The 19,297-nt window shown below is 39.6% G+C and overlaps 2 protein-coding genes across 2 annotated transcripts; both read right to left on the bottom strand.

The window, feature by feature from the left end:
• Window positions 1–1,252: 1,252 nt before the first annotated feature.
• LOC146506657 (macrophage-expressed gene 1 protein-like) lies at window positions 1,253–4,637 on the bottom strand. Its single transcript, XM_085179520.1, has 2 exons — window positions 4,156–4,637; window positions 1,253–3,304 (listed from the first exon to the last, which is right to left on the bottom strand). Exons 1-2 carry the CDS (start codon window positions 4,603–4,605, stop codon window positions 1,634–1,636), a joined length of 2,121 nt encoding a protein of 706 aa, XP_085035646.1. The 5' UTR covers window positions 4,606–4,637; the 3' UTR covers window positions 1,253–1,633.
• Window positions 4,638–14,223: 9,586 nt separating this feature from the next.
• LOC146506656 (macrophage-expressed gene 1 protein-like) lies at window positions 14,224–18,029 on the bottom strand. The gene is made up of 2 exons (XM_085179521.1): window positions 17,539–18,029; window positions 14,224–17,202 (listed from the first exon to the last, which is right to left on the bottom strand). Exons 1-2 carry the CDS (start codon window positions 17,986–17,988, stop codon window positions 15,541–15,543), a joined length of 2,112 nt encoding a protein of 703 aa, XP_085035647.1. The 5' UTR covers window positions 17,989–18,029; the 3' UTR covers window positions 14,224–15,540.
• Between the last annotated feature and the right edge of the window lie 1,268 nt (window positions 18,030–19,297).

Raw genomic sequence — 19,297 nt, 5'->3', positions numbered from 1 at the left:
CCATTAATCAATACAATGATAAAATAAAGACTGATCCATATAATGTCTGCTATGCTCTAGTGCACTTTCAGAGTCACACCAGTTCTTATAGTAGGCCTTAGAGACAGAAAGTATCAACATATATTAAAAAAAAAGTGATACTTTAGATTTGTACTCCAAAAGATTGATTTTGTTCATCTGGACGTAACGTTTTCAGTGGGACAAACCTTTCGTCACTAATTCAGCTGAGACTCAAGAATTCATGAATCTCAGCTGACTGCAGGTTTCCCCAACCTTATAAACAGTGCATTTGCACAATGAAACTAGCACCTGAATGAACAATGGGCTGTGAGGTGAGTTCCTTGATCATTAATGTGCAAATTCTCATGACCATTGATCAACAACTACTGATCAAAGTGGTGCTAGTTTCAGTCATTGTGCAATGTACTGTTTATAAGGTAGTCAGCTGAGGGTGAAGAAGTCACTTGGATGAGTGATGAAACATTTCTCTCACTGAAAACGCTACGTCCAGATGAACAGAATAAACGATATGGGAACCAGGTATTTGTCCAATTAGGCTCGTTAAACTCTAGTTTCTGTTTGCTTGTGTCCACTTTTGGCTCCTTCTCCCGCACTCAACCACAGAGTACTATATAATACAACTGTAGCATAATATTTGCCTATGAAAATCATTAGGACCTGTCAAAACATGTCCAGTTGCAAGTAAATGAAACCTCCATTGAGTTAATGAGAAAGACACATTTGCTAGTTCTTCTTGCTGGAGGACAGCAAGAAGAATTTAGACGCTCTCAAAGCTCATGTTCCCACTGCCAAAAATGAAACAGCATCCTCCAAAAGAAGTTGCCCGGTTTCATGCCAAGGTAGGTATTCCCAACAGAAAAAATTTCCCCGCATCAGGAGCACGCGGCAGCTGTCTAGATCATGGACAAATAGTATCTCACATTCTTGATTTTTAGTTCACAAACACTTCTTAAAATAACTTATTACTCCAGACATTTTTGAGGTTTTAGCTCTTAATACAGTAATGTTAGGATATAAATAATTATCAGGCAATTATTTGTATCCTGTGTGGTGCCACAGATTTATGTCTACAGTAGTTTTTGAGTTAGACTTTCAAATGAATTAAAAACCAGTCTAGCTCTTACTTAAGTCGACTTTAAAAAACCATCTCATAGATCTTAGTAACTGGACCATGATGCAAACAGCATCTAAATACAAAAATAATGATATACTTTGTATTTAAACATTGTGAAATTACAAATAAAGTGTTCTTCGGTTATGAATTATACACGGTTTATTGCAAGCAGTGTGAAAATTATACACAAAGTTCTTTTATTGGAGCAAAAATAGAATTAATATAAAACATGGTATGTGCATATTGACCTCAAGGGGGAGCCATTGGGCTTACTGTTAACTTTGAAAATCTCTTCACCTTCTTTTTGCTTTGAAAAGAGTCAAAACATTTTTCCAGAGCTATAGTATAATAGTATAAAGTTCTCGAGTACAAAACACAAAAAAACAAACTGAAAAGGCTGATCCAAAATAGAAGCTCTTAACACTTTTCAGTGCTGTAAGAAGCACAACAACCAATAGAGTCACATTACTATATCTTTGTATCTAGTTGATCAAGGTATTACGTTATTATTACATCTTGTTGTGTATCCATCTCAGCCACTTCAGGTATTTTCTCATAACCTCTCATAGTTCTAAACCCTGACATCCTCCTCCTTCTTTTCACCAAGAAAACTGCCACTATGGCCACCAGCAGTATCATACCGATCACCCCAAAAGCTACACCTGCCTTTTTGCCACTAGACATCTGATTCAGTTTAGGATGAAGATTTTGAATAAATTCCTTGATTTCTTCTGGTTTGGCAAGTTTCCACTTCTTGGTCTGGCCCACTCTCACCCAGCTGTTTTCTCCTTCAGTCATCACCATTACTGTGTTGGTGGCTTGCATGCTGATAAGTGGAGGTTTGGTGAACGGAGGCAGATCGATGGGATTCAGCTCCCCACCTGTGAACAGTCCAGACTGAACACAGTAGAGGATTTCACAACCATCACTGATTGCAGCAAGGTGCTGACTGAACTTGGGAGGGCACCTGCGTTGATTACTTGCCAGTGGGTTGGTTGACTGACAGCTGAAGAGACCTCCGAATGGTACTGAGAATCTGGTACCTGTCTCATAGTCATTACTCAAACAGATCACCTCACCATCTGAGAGGAACTTTAGTGGAATAAAGTTTGGAGGACAGCTTTTGCTTTTCGTGAGGGGGTTTGGGAGATTGGGGTTGTAAATACCTCCAAACAGATACCCTGAATTTTCTGGAGCCCTTCCATTTACGGAGCACCAGTAGGTGTTGATGCGAGCAGAGCGAACATAGGTGTTGTCCTGACACCAATGATCATAACAAGTTGACATGTCCAAAAACCCACAATCATAGCTACTTGTATAACATTCATTCTTTGTTTCAGTGACATGTCTCACCTCTGATCTCAGTAAAGTTGGTAAATAAGGTGGACGACAGGAGAAGGCACCTGTATCTGGGTTTTTCTGGGCCAGGGCATCACAAAGTCGATCTGCATCTGAGCTGATTTTAATACACTCTTGGTAGACACCACCAAAACTAAGATTTGTAGTGGGACCTTCACAGGAATTATCATCCATGTTAGCCTGGAAGTTGAAGTTCTTGGAGTTGACATCAACACATCCAGGGCGAGTATTGATCTTGTAGTAGCGCTCTACAGCCTGACTGACTTTAAGAGCAACTTTTCTAATCGTAGGGTGTGGCAGATCAGTGAGAGTGTTGGTGTTTATGAAATAGTGCAGAGGAAATCCTGAGCGATCGATGGCGACGAGGTTGTTTCTGGTACTTTCCTGCCACTTCTGCAGAGTGATGCCAGGATAGAAAGTTGTGCCTCCGTGGCTTTGAATGAGGGAGTACTGAATATTGGATTGATATGTTTGAAGTGATGAGCTCTGTTGGGCACTTTGACTGCTAATGTCAAACTTTAGTTTATCAAAGAAGTTTAATCCAGCCTGTGCTTTAACAGAGGAGCTTTCTGACTCACTGTCTGACACATAAGAGGAACGGAGATAGTCCTCCTGCACCAAAGCCGCCCCAGCATCCACAGTAGTGATGACATGAGTCCCATAGTCCAGCACCATCATCTCCGAGAGATAGTCTGCATTTTTAGTCTGGTTGTTTTCAATTGCATCAGCGATGTCTCTGACTTGCTGAACGAATCGTGTGTCCAGAGTGAAGCCTGGATAAGCCTTAACTGTGTAGAGGAAGTTACGAACCTTTGAAAGAAAGGAATATATTATCATTAACTGTTAACAATGCTGTTTTCCTAATTGTTACGGCCCTAGCAGGGCCTCCTCCTGAAGGTGCCTGTGTGGGCATGTCCCACCACCTCTTCTGCCTGAGGTGCCACCTTTCCCTTTTACACAGCTGACTCACATCAGTAATTAAAAGTATTTAAGCCCAGGGAAAGGTGAGCTCTGGGCCAGAGTGCCATGTGAGTGGTTGCAGCTAGTGAGCTGAGTGTTTGTGGTGTTTGCAGCTAGTGAGCTGCTCTCTTTCTTTTTGGCTTACGTTTTATTTTATTGACCAACGCTTGAGTTTTGTTTGTTTTCCTTAAATGGTGATAGCGGCTTGTCCGTCTCTTTTAGTTGAGCTACTTTAATAAAACTATTTAATTTAACCCTTTTGCCTCCTTGACTCCTTTTTCTGACCCGGACACTTTTTGTTACTTCCCCCTCACCGCCTAGACCCCTCAGGGGAACGTAACACTAATATTTATATATGCTTCCTTTTCTTTCTTTGCTCTAGTTAAAAATCATTTTATAACATTTGCCTTTCGACTATGGTTAAAATAATTTCTTTCAAATATCTTTTTTAAGCTATTCTCTTATTTGAGAGGGATCTTCAGGCTAACTTAAGTAGTTTTGTAGAGTCTATAATATATACTGCATTAGATAGATGTGTAAAGTAACTTGTTGCATTAACTGAATTTAAGAAATTTATTAGAGAGTAGTATTTATTTTTATAAATGAAACAATATTTTCATGTGGAAAGATTACAATCTCAGCTGTGTCTGTTTTTTTTCTTTCATTTTATACACTTAAAACACAAATCAGTAAAAACTTACCTGCACTCTAGCTGTGGTTGAAGAGTCTTTGACCTGATGGGTTTTCATCCTCTTGTTCTCACTAGAAAATTTGCCATTCAGCAGCTTGAGGAAGGACATGTCTGCATTGATGCTTTCAGATGTTGAGCTTTTCTGCTCAAGCCAGGACCTGATGATCTCTGAGCTGGTCTCCACACCTGTCTCTTTTTGAGGGATGACAAACACTTCATCTGGGATAAGGTAGAGCCCGTCCTCAGTGGTCTGGCACTGGAAGTAGCTGAGGTTCATGACTCGACCCATGTCCATGTTCCGGAGGTTGTCCCATCCTCCACCTGGCAGCACCTCCAGTGCTGTGATGGAGAGGTTGGTAGAAGCACGGCATTGTCTGAGCCAGTTTGTTGGATGGCTCACAGGTAGTGAAGAGCAGACATGAAGGAAAGAGAAAACCAGGAAGGTCACTGCTGTTTCCATCCTGACTGTGTCACAAGTGAGTGCTGGCACCACTGAATATAAAGCTTAAGCCACATCCCTCCTACTCTTAGGCAGCTTATCATATGACAAGAAAAAAATATCATGTGACAGAAAAGGACATTTTCAGAAACTTGCATTTCTAAGTCTGTATTTTTTTTCACATTAGATCAGTACAAGTTTCTTTTTTAAAAAAAGTCTCTAGATCTGAATGAGCTTATTCTCCGTCAAAAAATAACTTTTCAGTAAAGGTACTGATACTGTGGCTATATCAGAGGTGGTTTGTTTAGAGACAACATTTTTTAATTTAACTACTGCACATATATTACTGTGAAAAAGTATTTGAATCCTTTTTTCCACATATCTTTCACATTTACATGTTTCAGAAAATCAACCACATTTTAACATAAAATGATCACCCAGAATAAATTCAAAAGGTAGTTGTTCAAATGACGAGTTGATTAATTAACAAAAAGTCATCCAAACCTACCGAGGAGGTCAAATAAGAATCCAGAAAAATAACTAAAAAACTACAGGTTTTACTTGCTAGTTAAGGTTAGAGTTCCTAATTGTCAGATTGTCAGTCAGAAAAAAAATGGGCAAAAAGGGCATCCATGAGAAAGTTCCAAGGACCACTGCTTGTCTCACCTTTGCCAAAATAACATCTTGATGATCCCTAAAACTTTTGGGAAAAATATCTTGTAGACTAATGAGAGAATTTTCACTTTGTGGAAGGCTTGAGTCCCATTACATGTGGCATAAAAACAAGCGCATTATTTCATAAAAAGAACATCGTACATACAGTCAAACATGGTGGTGGCAGTGTGATGGTTTAGGGTTACTGCTCCAGGACCTGGACAGCCCAGTATCACAGCAAAACACGTACCATGATACATGCCGGTCCACCGTGTCTATTTCACGTTTTAACTCTCCAAAACATGAAATGAAGTTGCATTACTGCATGCAGAAATAGCATTACCGGCACGGGGAGTTAATATTTAAAGCCACGAAGTCGGTGGTGAGTAAAAAAGTATTAAATGTTTTCCAGGGTCCTTAATTGCCAGAAATAATTAAACTAGGCAGCTAATATGTATATACTAGTTCTGTTCTGCAAAGCACTGTCGCCCTTTGGACCTACAGCTACTCCAAAACACGTAGTAAGTAAATGGGACCTCCAAGACGTTTTGTAAAAATACAAATTTAAAAAAATTAAAAAGTTTTCTCTTTTGTCACACCACCAAAAGTACACAGTAACCTCAATGAGGTTTTAATTTCTCTTCCCCATTGGGGAGAGAAATTGAAACTTAACGCCAATTGACCAGAACAAGGTAAACTTGTTTTGTTTTTTTCACATTTAAAGGAACCAAAAGTGAATATAAAAAGAAAATGTGGTTTGCACTGGGCAAAAATGGCATCCTGGGCACATGAGTACACGTGACTGGAAATTTCTGAGAACATTTGAGTCTCTTCCCAGAAGTCAATCACAAGCTCCAATTTTTTGGCAAACTCTAAAATAAGAAAAGAAAAATGTCCAGGACTTACACTGTCCTTTGCATAATAGATTTAAATTACATTACACACCTTATTTTCACAAATGCTCATGTTGCCTTGATGACAATGTTGTGCTGCAGAGCTGTGTGTTAAACAAAGCAAAGAATTTGTGTCGCAAAGTTTTTATCATTGAATGACTCAATGAATCATTGCAGCCCTAAAATACATTATTAGTACTTGAGAGTAATATTATATTTATATTATATTAATATAGCAGAAGGTCCAGCTACCTATGCAATTGTCCTTCGAGCAGCTACAAATGTAATATTAGTACAGGAGAATACACCACTTCCTACCTTATCATGGTGGTGGGGTTTGTGTAGCCCAAAGATCCTGGGTAAAGGACCAGACAAAGAGTGTTTCAAATGTGAAATCTAGGGAATGGTTCACCCTGCACGGGATAGGGGCACAGGCCGAAGAGGGGACATGGGCCCAGCCTCCTGTAGGTCCACCACCTACAGGAGGTGCCACAGGGGTCGGGGCTGTGTGTGCTGGGCGGCGCTCAGGGGCAGAGGCCAAGGTGCACTGATCCCCACCAACCACCTTCAAATCTCACCTCCGGCAGAACTGTGACAGCATTCCTAGGAGAACAGAGAACATTGAGTCCGAGTGGACCATATTCAGCCCTTCCATTGCTGAAGCTCCTGCACTGAGCTGCAAGGTGGTTGGTGCCTGTCATGGTGGTAACAAAGCTCAGGCAGTGGCTGAAGCAAAAACACATGTGTCGGAGGAGTTCGGAGAGGCCACAGAAAGACTTTTGGACTGCCTCAAAGAGATTCTGGCAAACCATCAGGCGACTAATGAGGGGAAAGCTGTGGTCTACCTGCGCCATGTAGAGTGCGGGTGGAGCTAGGCTGACTTTGACTGAGGACATTGTCAGGAAGTAGAAGGAATATTTTGAGGACCTCCTCAATCCCACTGGCACATCTTCCGTAGAGGAAGCAGAGTCTGGGTATGAGGGGGTTGAATTATCCATCACCAGGGGCGACATCACTGAGGAATTCAACAACTTCTTGGTAGCAGGGCCCCTGAGGTGGATGAGGTCTTCCCTGAGTTCCTGAAGACTAGATTTAAAGACAAGGACTGCTCAATGACACTTTATAGTGATGCTTTATAAACTGGAAATTTAAAGCTTACATGTAATAATTTTAATCACACTTTGGTAGCGCAGTTCACCAGGAACATGAGAATCATGAAAAAAGACTGGGTAATAGACTATTAAAAGTAGAGTCAATGGCTGCAGTGGACAATTTTCATAGTTTTTCAGCTGTTTATCAGTTATAACATACAAAGAGCTCTTCACCTCTTTGTGTACTGTAACTTCTCTCTCCTTTAAAGCTGGCTGACAGACCAACAGCAGGACAAGCAAGAGTGACCCACAGAGCAGTTATAGCACATACTTTGTACACTTCTGACAACAGAGGTCACTGCTGGCAGTGACCACAAAACCAACTATATGCAATATATATGTAGCTATATGTAATTGCCTGAGCCCTTTCCAAAAAGAAGCAAAGCCATGAGCTGAGAAGTGGTGTTATAGTTTCAGAGTACAGCTGTTTAGCCTCTCTCTCGTCCTTGCTAAACCTGTTTTTTGATGCATTGAAATTGGCTTTGTCGCACCTCTAAAATGCTTCCTGCTTTTCCAGCTTAGATGTGAACCAGGGCTTGTTGTTATTAACTCACCCTAGTGTGTGATGGTATTCAGCTGACCTCACAGAAGCTGATGTAGGACATTACAGACTCTTTATACTCATCAAAACTTTTCACAGCAGTCCGGAAAAAATTGCAGTCAGTGCCATCCAGAGATGCCTGCAGAATCTTTAGTCCACACTGACTAGGTGTTTTCCATACAGGCTTCGAAAATCTTTGTTTCTTCCTGTAAACAATGATCAAGTGAACCATAAAATTGCCTGAGAATCCTAATGCAGCTACTGGATTGTAGGCATTACTTAATGTTGTTTAAGAGTGATCCACATTGTTGTATTATGTGGTTGACTGAGGCTTAGTTTAACTGAGGTGTCCTTGGTTAAAATCACCAAGAATAATAACTAAGGAGGCCATGCATAGTATTTGCTCATAAAGTGAGCACTGACACATCTGTATATTGGGTTGCAGTGGAATATATTTCCATAGCCAGAGTGAAAGTAGGTAAACTTATGTTGGGAGTAAAAAGGTTTGGCGGAGTAGTTTGATGTTGCTGAACAGCAGTCACATTATTACACCATGCATGTGTATGTCTGCTATGATGGTACAGTGATGTTTCCACCTGTGTCAGTCGTAAATTTAACAGATATGCCATAAATTGGCAGCTGCATGAGCCATTTTCTTTCAGTGCAGGTATTATCAGAACTAATGTGTCCCAAAAAGCATGCATTCTCCTCATCAGTGTCATCAATAATTTCTACAGGTTGCCCAGGGGGAGATTCTTCAGGCCGACCTGATGGGCCCTACACCCACGCCCAGTGGTGGGAGATTGTCAGCAGACTAAAAAAAAGCAACCTCACAGACTAGGGGTGAATGTTACCAGTTTGGTAAGCCAGGCCAAATCACACCACACACTACTGTCCAGCTCAAGTCCACAAAGCCCAGCACCACAGCCACCATCAAACTGGGGTAGGGTGGCAGAACGGAGCAAACTGCCACTGACAACAAACCCTTCCTACCTTACTGAGTCACAATTGCGGGTAGGCCGTCTGGGTCAGGCACATGGATTGTATTTGGGGTTCAATGATATCACATGTAGAGCCTTCATAGACACAAACTACTCCGCCAAACCCACACTCTCCCTGATTCGCCCAAGAACCTTTCCTGGTATTGATGGTCCAAGACCACACAGTTGAAAGCCTTTGAAGCTCCGTGTCACTATGGTTAGTGATCAGTGTTCTAGGAAAAAGATCTGTCCAGGTGACTGTTTATAACTGCCCGTTCTACTTAGCCAACATACAAGACCCCTGCATCATCAGTCTAGACCTAGACCTAGAATAGATGATTAAATGCTAGATGGTTGCTGAGGGCGGACAGGCTGGTGTATTTCAGACATGGTTTCATTGTTGATGTACTGGGATATTCCTGTACAGCCATCTCCAGGGTTTACAGGGAATGGTCTGAAATGAGAAAATATCCAGTGAACAGCATTTCCCTGAGTGACAATACCTTGTTGATGTCAGAGGAGAATGGCCAAACTACAGCTGATAGGAAAGCTGCAGTAACAAGTTATGCAAAAGAGCATTTCTGCAAGCACAACACATCTAACCTTGAATCAGATGGACTGCAGCAACAGAATACTATACCTGGGGCCGCACTTGTCAGCTAAGAACAGAAAACTGAGACTTCATTGGCCTCTACAGTCACTAGATCTCAAGTCTAGAAGAGCATACTTGGGATGTGCTTGAAAGTAAAAGTGGATGAGCTGCTGTGACACTGACTGAAAGTATGTATTTCAACTTCTTGTAGTATTTCTCTGATAGTATGTTACTGTATTTGATCCTTTATACATGTTTATACATATAATAAATAATCAACTAGAGTACTGTATGAGAAGCAAAAAAATAAAATAAAAATGGGTATAAAATGGGGCCAAACAGGGCAGTGTCTTTAAAATCAAAGAACTGAAAGATTGTGGGGAGAGCTAAGCAGGGTTTAGCCAGCATACTTTCAAAGACCTATTTCCTCTTTATGGGAAATTTTGGAAGTCCATTTCACCTTAGGGCTCCTTACCTTGTATACATGTCAAAGCTCACTAGATGGGTGGATAATAATAATAATAATAATGGATTGCATTTATATAGCGCTTTTCGGGACCCCTCAAAGCGCTTTACAATACCACTATTCATTCCCTCTCACATTCATACATTGGTGAAGGCAAGCTACAGTTGTAGCCACAGCTGCCCTGGGGCAGGGCAGACATGCCAATGACACTACCATGGTTGACCTTGTCTCTGATGAAGATCAGACAGCTAACAGGGCGGAGGTAGAGAACTTAATCACTGAAACTAACATCCTTTAAACAAAATAACTCATAATGCACTTAAGGAGGCACCTGGAACAACAACATCAATGCCCTGGTAAAGAAGTCCAGCAGGGACTTCACTTCCTCCATGTCCTGAGGAATAACCTGGGCCAGAAGCTGCAGCTGGCACTTCTCTTCAGTGGAGAGGAGGCTCTCCTACTGACTGGGTGTTAGGTATGCAGGGGGTAATTAACAGCGCCCCAAAAATCATTGGCTGCCCTCTGCCGCTCTCAAGACTATCGCCAGATCTTTCTGTCTCAGGAAAACCAGAGCCATCACAGGTGACCCCTTGCATCATGCTAACCACCTCTTTGACCCACTGCCCTCTGGTCAGCACCTCAGGTCAATCAGGTCAATCAGGACACATCTTCAGACTCACAAACAGCTTCTTCTCCTTGGCCATTCAGACTGTTAACAAACACCCCCCACACACCATCCCTGCCCACTCACCCTAACATTTTCAGCAATGATCTGAGTAACCATCATCTTTTTTTTTCTAACCATTATCACTCAGGCCACTCACACATGGACTCTTCATTCAGACCAAGCTCTTTGTTCCCCAATGTGTCCCTTCTCTCTTAAGTCCACTAGCCACTGAACATTGCTGTTATATTTTACTTGTGTTAGCTTTGTCTAATAATTACATTTGTTTGATGACGTCTGAAATGAAGTAGAAAGAACTATGTACATACTTATTCCCTACCCCATGCTCAAAACTCAGATTCATCATTACCCCCACTTCACCTCAGCGCGTGTATACATTTGCCACACAAATAAAAGAAAAAGAAAGGGAAAATCTATGTATAAATATGATCATTTATACAATAGTGATATTAATTCAGATATAATTTCGCTAAATTATAGGTGCCAGCAGTCATCAGTTTCATTAATTTCATATTCTTCCAAAAGTGGGTTTTGAAAAGCTTACATATGTGTACATATGTGTAGCTGTGATCTGTATCTCATTCCCATAATGAGTTTAGAGGATGACTTTGGCTATACAATAACCTCTTTCTGCAGTCATGTGTTGACAGCTACATATCAGATCTCTAGGCTGACACCTAGTGAACTGTTCCTCAAAGTATAGAAAGTCTCCTTTTCATTTTGGTTTAGTTTCCACACACTATTCAAAAGTTATGATAAATGATCTGAACTGCAGAAAAGCTTCAAAAACAGTAATTTCTCTGTGTGAAAGAAAGTGAGCAGTCTAAGTTTGTAAGAAGTGTAAGAAATGTTGTTTCAATTTGCATTCATATAGTCTGTAGAGCTCTCAGGATTTCCCTGAACATGTGGAGCTTGTTCACAATTAGTAATGGTTGTTGAGATGTTATTAACCCAGAATATGGCCACCTCAGGAAATATAATTGTAATACTTTTATGGTGTAGTTTTTCTTAATAGATATTGTTTTATACGTTCCATGATTTATTTAACTTTTTTATTCTATGTTTTTTGTTTGGTTTTTTTTGTCACTTCCTACCTACATCAGCCCAGTGAGCAAAACATGTTACATCTGTGCAAAGAGGATGGACAATTCATGACAAAAAGTTTTTCATGGCATTTCTAAAGTGGTAAAATGAATGGCAGTGAACAAGAATTAGCCATGGGTAGAGTCCAGGTTTCTACTGACTTTTGTCAACATTGATCCTCCATGATTATGGCTGTTTACATCGCTGCCACTTTCACATGCTATTAAGGCTCTGCCTTATTTAAAAGTAGAAAGGCATTCTACTTTTAAATACCCAAGGAACCACAAGAAAGCCTGCAGTCTGAGTGTGAAGTGCTCCAGTGGAGTGATTATCATTATCATTAAGATAAGATGGGGCCTCATTATTCAAGGCCTTGTTTGTGAGGAGCAGGATTTTGAATTTGATTCTGAATTTAACATGCAGCCAATGAAGAGAAGCCAATATGGAAGAAATATGCTTTTTTTTCCAGTCTCTGAGGGGCCAGGTGGATGAGAGATAACAATTAGGGTGGACAAGGCAAAGCACTTGGCTTTTAAATGATTAGAAACTGTCTGAGACTATGGTTGGAATGAGAGACTGAGATTACCAAAAAGGACCACTGAACGACACAGGAAATCATTCCTGCCCGTGGTCATCTCCCTGCACAACTCCTACATCTAATACACTGTAAACACTGCAGTAGTTACACCCTTTTTGCACACGCTCTTTTCTACTCAGTAATATTGCTGTCAATATTCTTGATATTTATTTATAATCACCTCTGTCAATCCTTGACATTTATTATTGAGTAATTTGTATATATACATATATTGTGCTATTTCTTAAATTTGTAAATCTGTAACATATTGTATTGTTAAATAGTCTAGTCTGTTTCTGTTACTGTTACTGTATTGGAGCAACTGTAACCCACGTCATTTCATTAGGGATTAATTAAGTATGCTGATTCTACTGATTTGGATTCTAATTAATTAATAAGCTGGAGTGAAAGATTACTGCCACTCCCCCTCCTCGGCCTGTGCATCGAGAATTCTGACATTTTGAGGTGAAACTTCTAAAAGATTTCTTTGGGGCAGAATAAGTCAAATATATTGATCAATAATCCCTATCACTCACCTCCACTCCCTCCACCCTGCCTATACTCTCTTCTTCATCATTTTTATGCATTGTGCACTTTGGATGGTGGAGCTCAAGTGTTCATGTGTAAAATGCCATTGCACATGTTGGCCATACAAGGGCAGTACAAGCAATCATGTATTTCATATACTGTGGGGGGAAAGAAATCTAAGCTGTGATCAATTATTTATAATGTGTGTTATTATAAAATAGTTACTTCCTTTAAGGTGCATGCTTGTTACTTATACCAGGGATAGTTATTTCTGGTGAGAGGATTTATCAAACACAATGAGGATGTAACACTGTTAATGACATAACAGTGTTACATCCTCATAGTTGCTCTGCACTGTTTTTTTTTTTTAATGATATGGTGCTGAAGAAAGTTGTTAAATTATATCCTTAGATTGTTACAAAAATATTTATAACAACTTGGAATATGCAGTCTGTTTTTGAGGCAGGTGTTCTACCCACAATCCTCCAAATTGGCAATGGTATAATAGTCTAAAATATATACTAGGAGATTGGTGGAGTAATAAAGTTATACAACTATTGTTGAAATGCACTACACAGAAAAAAAAACAGGTGAGCTTTCAAGCTGCAGCCTGCATTTCTACCTGTTCATTTTTCTAAAGCAAAATCTAGTGATCACTTTGATGTGTCTTTGTGCTGGTTTACTCTTTTGCTTTGTGCTTTCAGCTTTGTGTTCATACCATATTACTAAGAGAAATATAATATGTGTGTCCTCATTAGGATAGGGATTTGTGTTAGTGTCTGGGCCTGTAGCCCCAAGATTATAATTTTAAATGGTGATTATGAGGCAGTGTGGCAGTGTGTTTCAGCTGTTTGGCAGTGTAACAGGAAAGTAATGTAACGAGTAGTGTAATTAATTACTTTCATCTTGGAGTGACTAAGAAAAAGTGTTGTGGGTATGACCCCAACTAACATTAATTAATGCCTATGATATACTGGGGTGAGTGGTTGAAGTTTTCTGTTAGTAATCGCTGCTGTTTTTGCCCTGTTAGCCTCTGTTATCTATTATTAGCCTGTGTTAGCTGCTGTTCTCCTGTGTTAAGGTAAGTGTCTTTGAAGTGGAACTAATGTTGGACTCTGACACTTAGTGAACAAACTCTCATATGATGTGATAATGTTATCAACAAGTTAATCAAAAGGAAAATACATTTTTTTAGGACACTTGAGCCTAAAATTTGCTGGCATGTCTAATCTGCTGACAATAAGCAATTGTGACAAGATCAGGAATAAATGCACAGATTTATGAATGTTTTAATGTCTTAAAGCACTAAACTCAGTTCAGGAGATGAGACCTGTAAATGCTTATAGGGCCATTGCACGATGGCACTTGAAGAATAAAAAATACATTGACCCATTGACTCTCAATAAATAGCAAACAAACAAACAAAAAAAAACATATACTGGCTGTACCTTTAAATTCACATTGAATTGTATTTAATTGTAAAAAAATATTGTGTTTCTTTAAAAGTCAGATAAATAATGTGTGCAATGTGAAAACTGAAACAGAAAACCTTTGAAAAGGTGTTCTGGTGTTCAGGGAGTGTACATGACTAGAAACATACCATGCATAACATTAATAATGTGCACTCACTAAAAGAGTTCAAGACTTTAATCTGCTTTTTGTTGGAAAATAACCACTTGGTGAATTCAAAGTTGGCGTGTCACAAAGCTTTGTGTCTGTGTCTGTAGTATGATAGCCTAAAAGATAGACAGACTGATTGGTGGAGCAACACTGTTGTTTTATTATTGTTGGCACAGATACATAAAAGAAAATTCCCTTTTCAGTCCCATATTTGTGGTTGTTAAAAGTAGGAATTTCCATGAAAATTAGAAAAGAACAATACATTGTTACCTTCAAACAAAGCAGAATGCAGAATGATAAAAGGTAACATTGATTAAATCATCCTGATATTGTATTAGTATCCTAATATGTTAAAACATCAACCAACATTAGCTTGTTATTATGGCATCACTTCTACTTTAAAGTAAGTATATACACAGATCTTACTATGTTATTGCTAGCAGGTGATCACATGGTTACTTATATATTACTGACTAATTTTGCCTCATAAGCAAACGTTTGCTTCCACATTATTAGCCCCAGATTCTGGCCTCTTAGTCTTTTACATATATTTCAGCTTAATATTATTCAGATATAGCCATTTTTAAGACATATTACTTGGTTATTAGTTGCATATTGCTTTGGTAATTAAGTAATAATAACTTATTTTTCCAGTATTACCTTCTTATTTCCACCTTATGACCATATTATTCTTTAGCAGGAAACTAAAGTACTATCTACAAAGTATTCAAAAAAAATAGACTAAAGACAAAAGTGGTTTTTGTCTTATGCTATACTTTTAAAAAATATATATAAATCTTCTTACAGTATCGATTATACGTGGTTTACTAAAAGCATGTGGTTTATGTTTATGTACTAAAATATATACAGTATTGTGCTTCTTGGCCTCAAGAGAGCAGCATTGATTCAAAATTACCTCTGCTTTCTGTTTAATGGCTCCATCTGGTGATTTCAGAGTAAGACTGCTACTCTCTATCTACAGTTTTACAGTGTATGGTTTGTATGTTTACTATACTACAGTAATACAAGAGTGAATTAAAATAGAAACTCTTCAATGTGAACATTTTCTAGTAATGTTGGAAGCACAAGTAAGATGACAAGCAAAGAAGAGAAATTAATGTCAGATTCCCTTGCACCAGTTTAATGTGTGTATCTTGTTGGCCATTCTCTAAGCTACATTCTGTTCTCAGGCCTCATCTTGTTGTGAATCCCTCTCTACTTCAACACGTATTTCCTCATAACCTCTAGATCTGAACCCTGACATCCTCCTCCTCCTCTTGAATAGGACCACTGCCACTATGACCACAATCAGCATTATACCCATCACCCCAAAAGCTACACCTGCCTTTTTTCCATTAGACATTTGATTGACTTCAGGATTAAGGCCTTGAACAATTTCCTTGATTTCTTCTGGTTTGGCAAGTTTCCACTTCTTGGTCTGGCCCACTCTCACCCAGCTGTTTTCTCCTTCAGTCATCACCATTACTGTGTTGGTTGCTTGCATGCTGATAAGTCGAGGTTTGGTGAACGGAGGCAGATGGATGGGTTTTAGCTCTCCACCTGTGAACAGTCCAGACTGAACACAGTAGAGGATTTCACAGCCATCACTGATTGCAGCAAGGTGCTGACTGAACTTGGGAGGGCACCTGCGTTGATTGTTTGCCAGTGGGTTGGTTGACTGACAGCTGAAGAGACCTCCGAATGGTACTGAGAATCTGGTACCTGCCTCATAGTCATTACTCATACATATCACCTCACCATCTGAGAAAAAATTTACTGGAATGAAATTTGGGGGACAACTTTTGCTTTTCGTGAGGGGGTTCAGGAGCGAGGGGCTGTATATACCTCCAAACAGATACCCTGAGTTTTCTGGAGCCTGTCCATTTATAGAGCACCAGTAGGTGTTGATGCGAGCAGAACGAACATAGTTTACATCCTGACACCGTTTGTTGTAACAGGTTGACAACCACAAGAAACCACAGGAATAACTTTCCTCGTAACATTCATACTTGGGGTAGCTTTGTTGTCTCACCTCTGATCTGAGTAAAGTTGGTAAATAAGGTGGACGACAGGAGAAGGCACCTGTATCTGGGTTTTTCTGTGCCAGGGCATCACATAGTGGATCTGCATCTGAGCTGATTTTAACACACTCTTGGTAGACACCACCAAAACTGAGATTTGTAGCGGGACCCTCACAGGAATTATCATCCTTGTTAGCCTGGAAGTTGAAGTTCTTGGAGTTGACATCAACACATCCGGGGCGAGTATTGATCTTGTAGTAGCGCTCTACAGCCTGACTGACTTTAAGAGCAACTTTTCTAATCGTAGGGTGTGGCAGATCAGTGAGAGTGTTGGTGTTTATAAAATAGTGCAGAGGAAATCCTGAGCGATCGATGGCAACGAGGTTGTTTCTGGTACTTTCCTGCCACTTCTGCAGAGTGATGCCAGGATAAAAGGGTGCACCTCCGTGGCTTTGAATGAGAGAGTATGTAATGTTGGACTGATATGTTTGAAGTGATGAGCTCTGTTGGGCACTTTGACTGCTAATGTCAAACTTCAGCTTATCAAAGAAGTTTAATCCAGCCTGTGCTTTAACAGAAGAACTTTCTGACTCGCTGTCTGATACATATGAGGAACGGAGATAGTCCTCCTGCACCAAAGCCGCCCCAGCATCCACACTAGTGATGACATGAGTCCCATAGTCCAGCACCATCATCTCTGAGAGATAGTCTGCACTTCTCGTCTGGTTGTTTTCAATTGCATCAGCGATGTCTCTGACTTGCTGAACAAATCGTGTGTCCAGAGTGAAGTCTGGATAAACCTTAACTGTGTAGAGGAAGTTACGAACCTTTGAAAGAGAGGATTACAATATTATTATTGCTAACTGCTGTATTTTTTATCATTAATATATAACTAATTTTCCATATGCCATATTTTTTTTTAATAAATCTTGAATGTCATAATTTATTTCTTCCTAACACAAAAAATATTTTTAGCATTCATTGGTTTAAAGAGACTAATAAAGAAAAATATGTAATGCCATTTATCATATTTTAGCAACTAAATTTTAAAGACAGAGTACTTCTTACGCAAAGAAAATGTTTAAAAGTGCTTTAATGAAGAAGTACCCCAACTGTAGCACTTGTGTTTCATTTTACACTAAAACATCTGAAGATAAACTTACCTGCACTCTGGCTGTGGTTGAAGAGTCTCTGACCTGATGGGTTTTCATTCTCTTGTTCTCACTAGAAAATTTACCATTGAGAACTGGGAGGAAGGATATGTCTGCATTAATGCTTTCAGAGGTCGAGCTTTTCTGCTCAAGCCAGGACCTGATTATCTCTGAGCTGGTCTCCACACCTGTCTCTTTGTGAGGGATAACAAAAACTTCATCTGGGATAAGGTAGAGCCCGTCCTCAGTAGTTTGGCACTGGAAGTAGCTGAGGTTCATAACTCGACCCATGTCCATGTTCCGGAGGTTGTCCCAGCCTCCACCTGGCAGCACCTCCAGTGCTGTGATGGAGAGGTTGACAGAGGCACGGCATTGTCTGAGCCAGTTTGTTGGATGGCTCACAGGTACTGAAGAGCAGAAATGAAAGAAAAAGATCACCAGGGGGGCAGCTGCAGCTTTCATGATGACTGTCAACTTGAGCACCAGCACCACTGCATATATACAGCTTTAGCCAAGTCCCTCCTACTCTTATCATATACTTACCTTACTGTATCATATTACAGACATTTATTTCAACTAATATCTGTAGGTTGAAGTTTTGTGTTCATTCCCATTTCTGCAATAGTTTTTTTTTTTTTTACCCCAGAAACCATTCTTGTACACCTGAAACTTGTTCCTGGACAGTTTTATGTTATATAATTTTTTGATTATTATTGTTTTTATGCTTTGACTGTTTCTCAATCAAAGCATATTCAAAGTGTATAGTGTTCTAAAATTAACTCCAGAGAACCTGCCTGTACAGTAAGACAGTCTTAAAAATATTAACAGACAGACACCTTAAGTTAGAGTATTTTTTGTCCTCATGTAAAAGAGCAGATGAAAACAATCTGTTAACGTCTGAACAGTCACATGAGTGTGCGTCACTGGAAAGTTCCAGGGAATTTTTGAGACTCCAACAGTCAAGCCTAGGCTTGTATGGCAAAACCTCCTTTCAAGAACCTTCTGTGGCTGGGGTGGGTGACGGGAATGAGTTGAGCAGAAAAACACAAAGAAAGTTGGTGAACAAAACCAGAACAAAAACACTGGCTGCTGAAGAGTGAAAATACTCTATAATAATACTCTTTTTCTCTAAAAGTATGTGGTCAAGGCCAGTGGACAAGAAATTCTTTATCACTAAAGCTTACCGTTCTATGTTTGAGAAATCTGGGAAACACAATGAAGCTTTCATTCGGAGAATGAAGTGCTTTGATAACTTCATCATAGCCACAGCTCTGCTAGCTGGACTGAAAGCACTTCATACAATTCTATCCAAATACACACCAACATGGATTAATCCAGGCACTGACTTTTCAATACATGGGAGGATAATCCTGCTCTAGCACATTATGCAAAATGCTGCTATCATTTATTTTGAACAGTGAGTGATATCAACAGCGATATCAACTTTTCTGGTACCAACAAGTCAAATCAAGGGTTAGACTAGGCAGAACCATTCCAAATGGTGTGCTGGTGCCTTTAGTTAACCGGAGGTGAGAAGTAAGAGCAGTTACGTAGAATTTTCAGGTATCTTAATTTATTTAATCATTTATTTTTCTGGCAGTTTTTTGCTTTAGGCCTACTGCTTACATTTTCAGACACATATCTGTACTTTCTACTTTTTTTTATACTTTTGAAACACCGTTATTATTTTATTTTGGTATAAAAAGAGGATTTTAAAGATTTAGTTGAGATTTTTGTCTCAATGCATGGTTAATCATCCAGGTAAGAAAAT

Source organism: Neolamprologus multifasciatus, chromosome 12 (assembly GCF_963576455.1).
Source record: "Neolamprologus multifasciatus chromosome 12, fNeoMul1.2, whole genome shotgun sequence".
Taxonomy (NCBI): Eukaryota; Metazoa; Chordata; class Actinopteri; order Cichliformes; family Cichlidae; genus Neolamprologus; species Neolamprologus multifasciatus.
This window is presented reverse-complemented; position numbering and strand designations above follow the sequence as displayed.

Coding starts and splice junctions, on each gene's coding strand:
- LOC146506657 (XM_085179520.1), bottom strand. CDS start 4,605: ATGGAAACAGCAGTGACCTTCCTGGTTTTCTCTTTCCTTCATGTCTGC. Junction 3,305..4,155: donor CAACCACAGCTAGAGTGCAG/GTAAGTTTTTAC, acceptor TTTCTTTCAAAG/GTTCGTAACTTCCTCTACAC.
- LOC146506656 (XM_085179521.1), bottom strand. CDS start 17,988: ATGAAAGCTGCAGCTGCCCCCCTGGTGATCTTTTTCTTTCATTTCTGC. Junction 17,203..17,538: donor CAACCACAGCCAGAGTGCAG/GTAAGTTTATCT, acceptor TCTCTTTCAAAG/GTTCGTAACTTCCTCTACAC.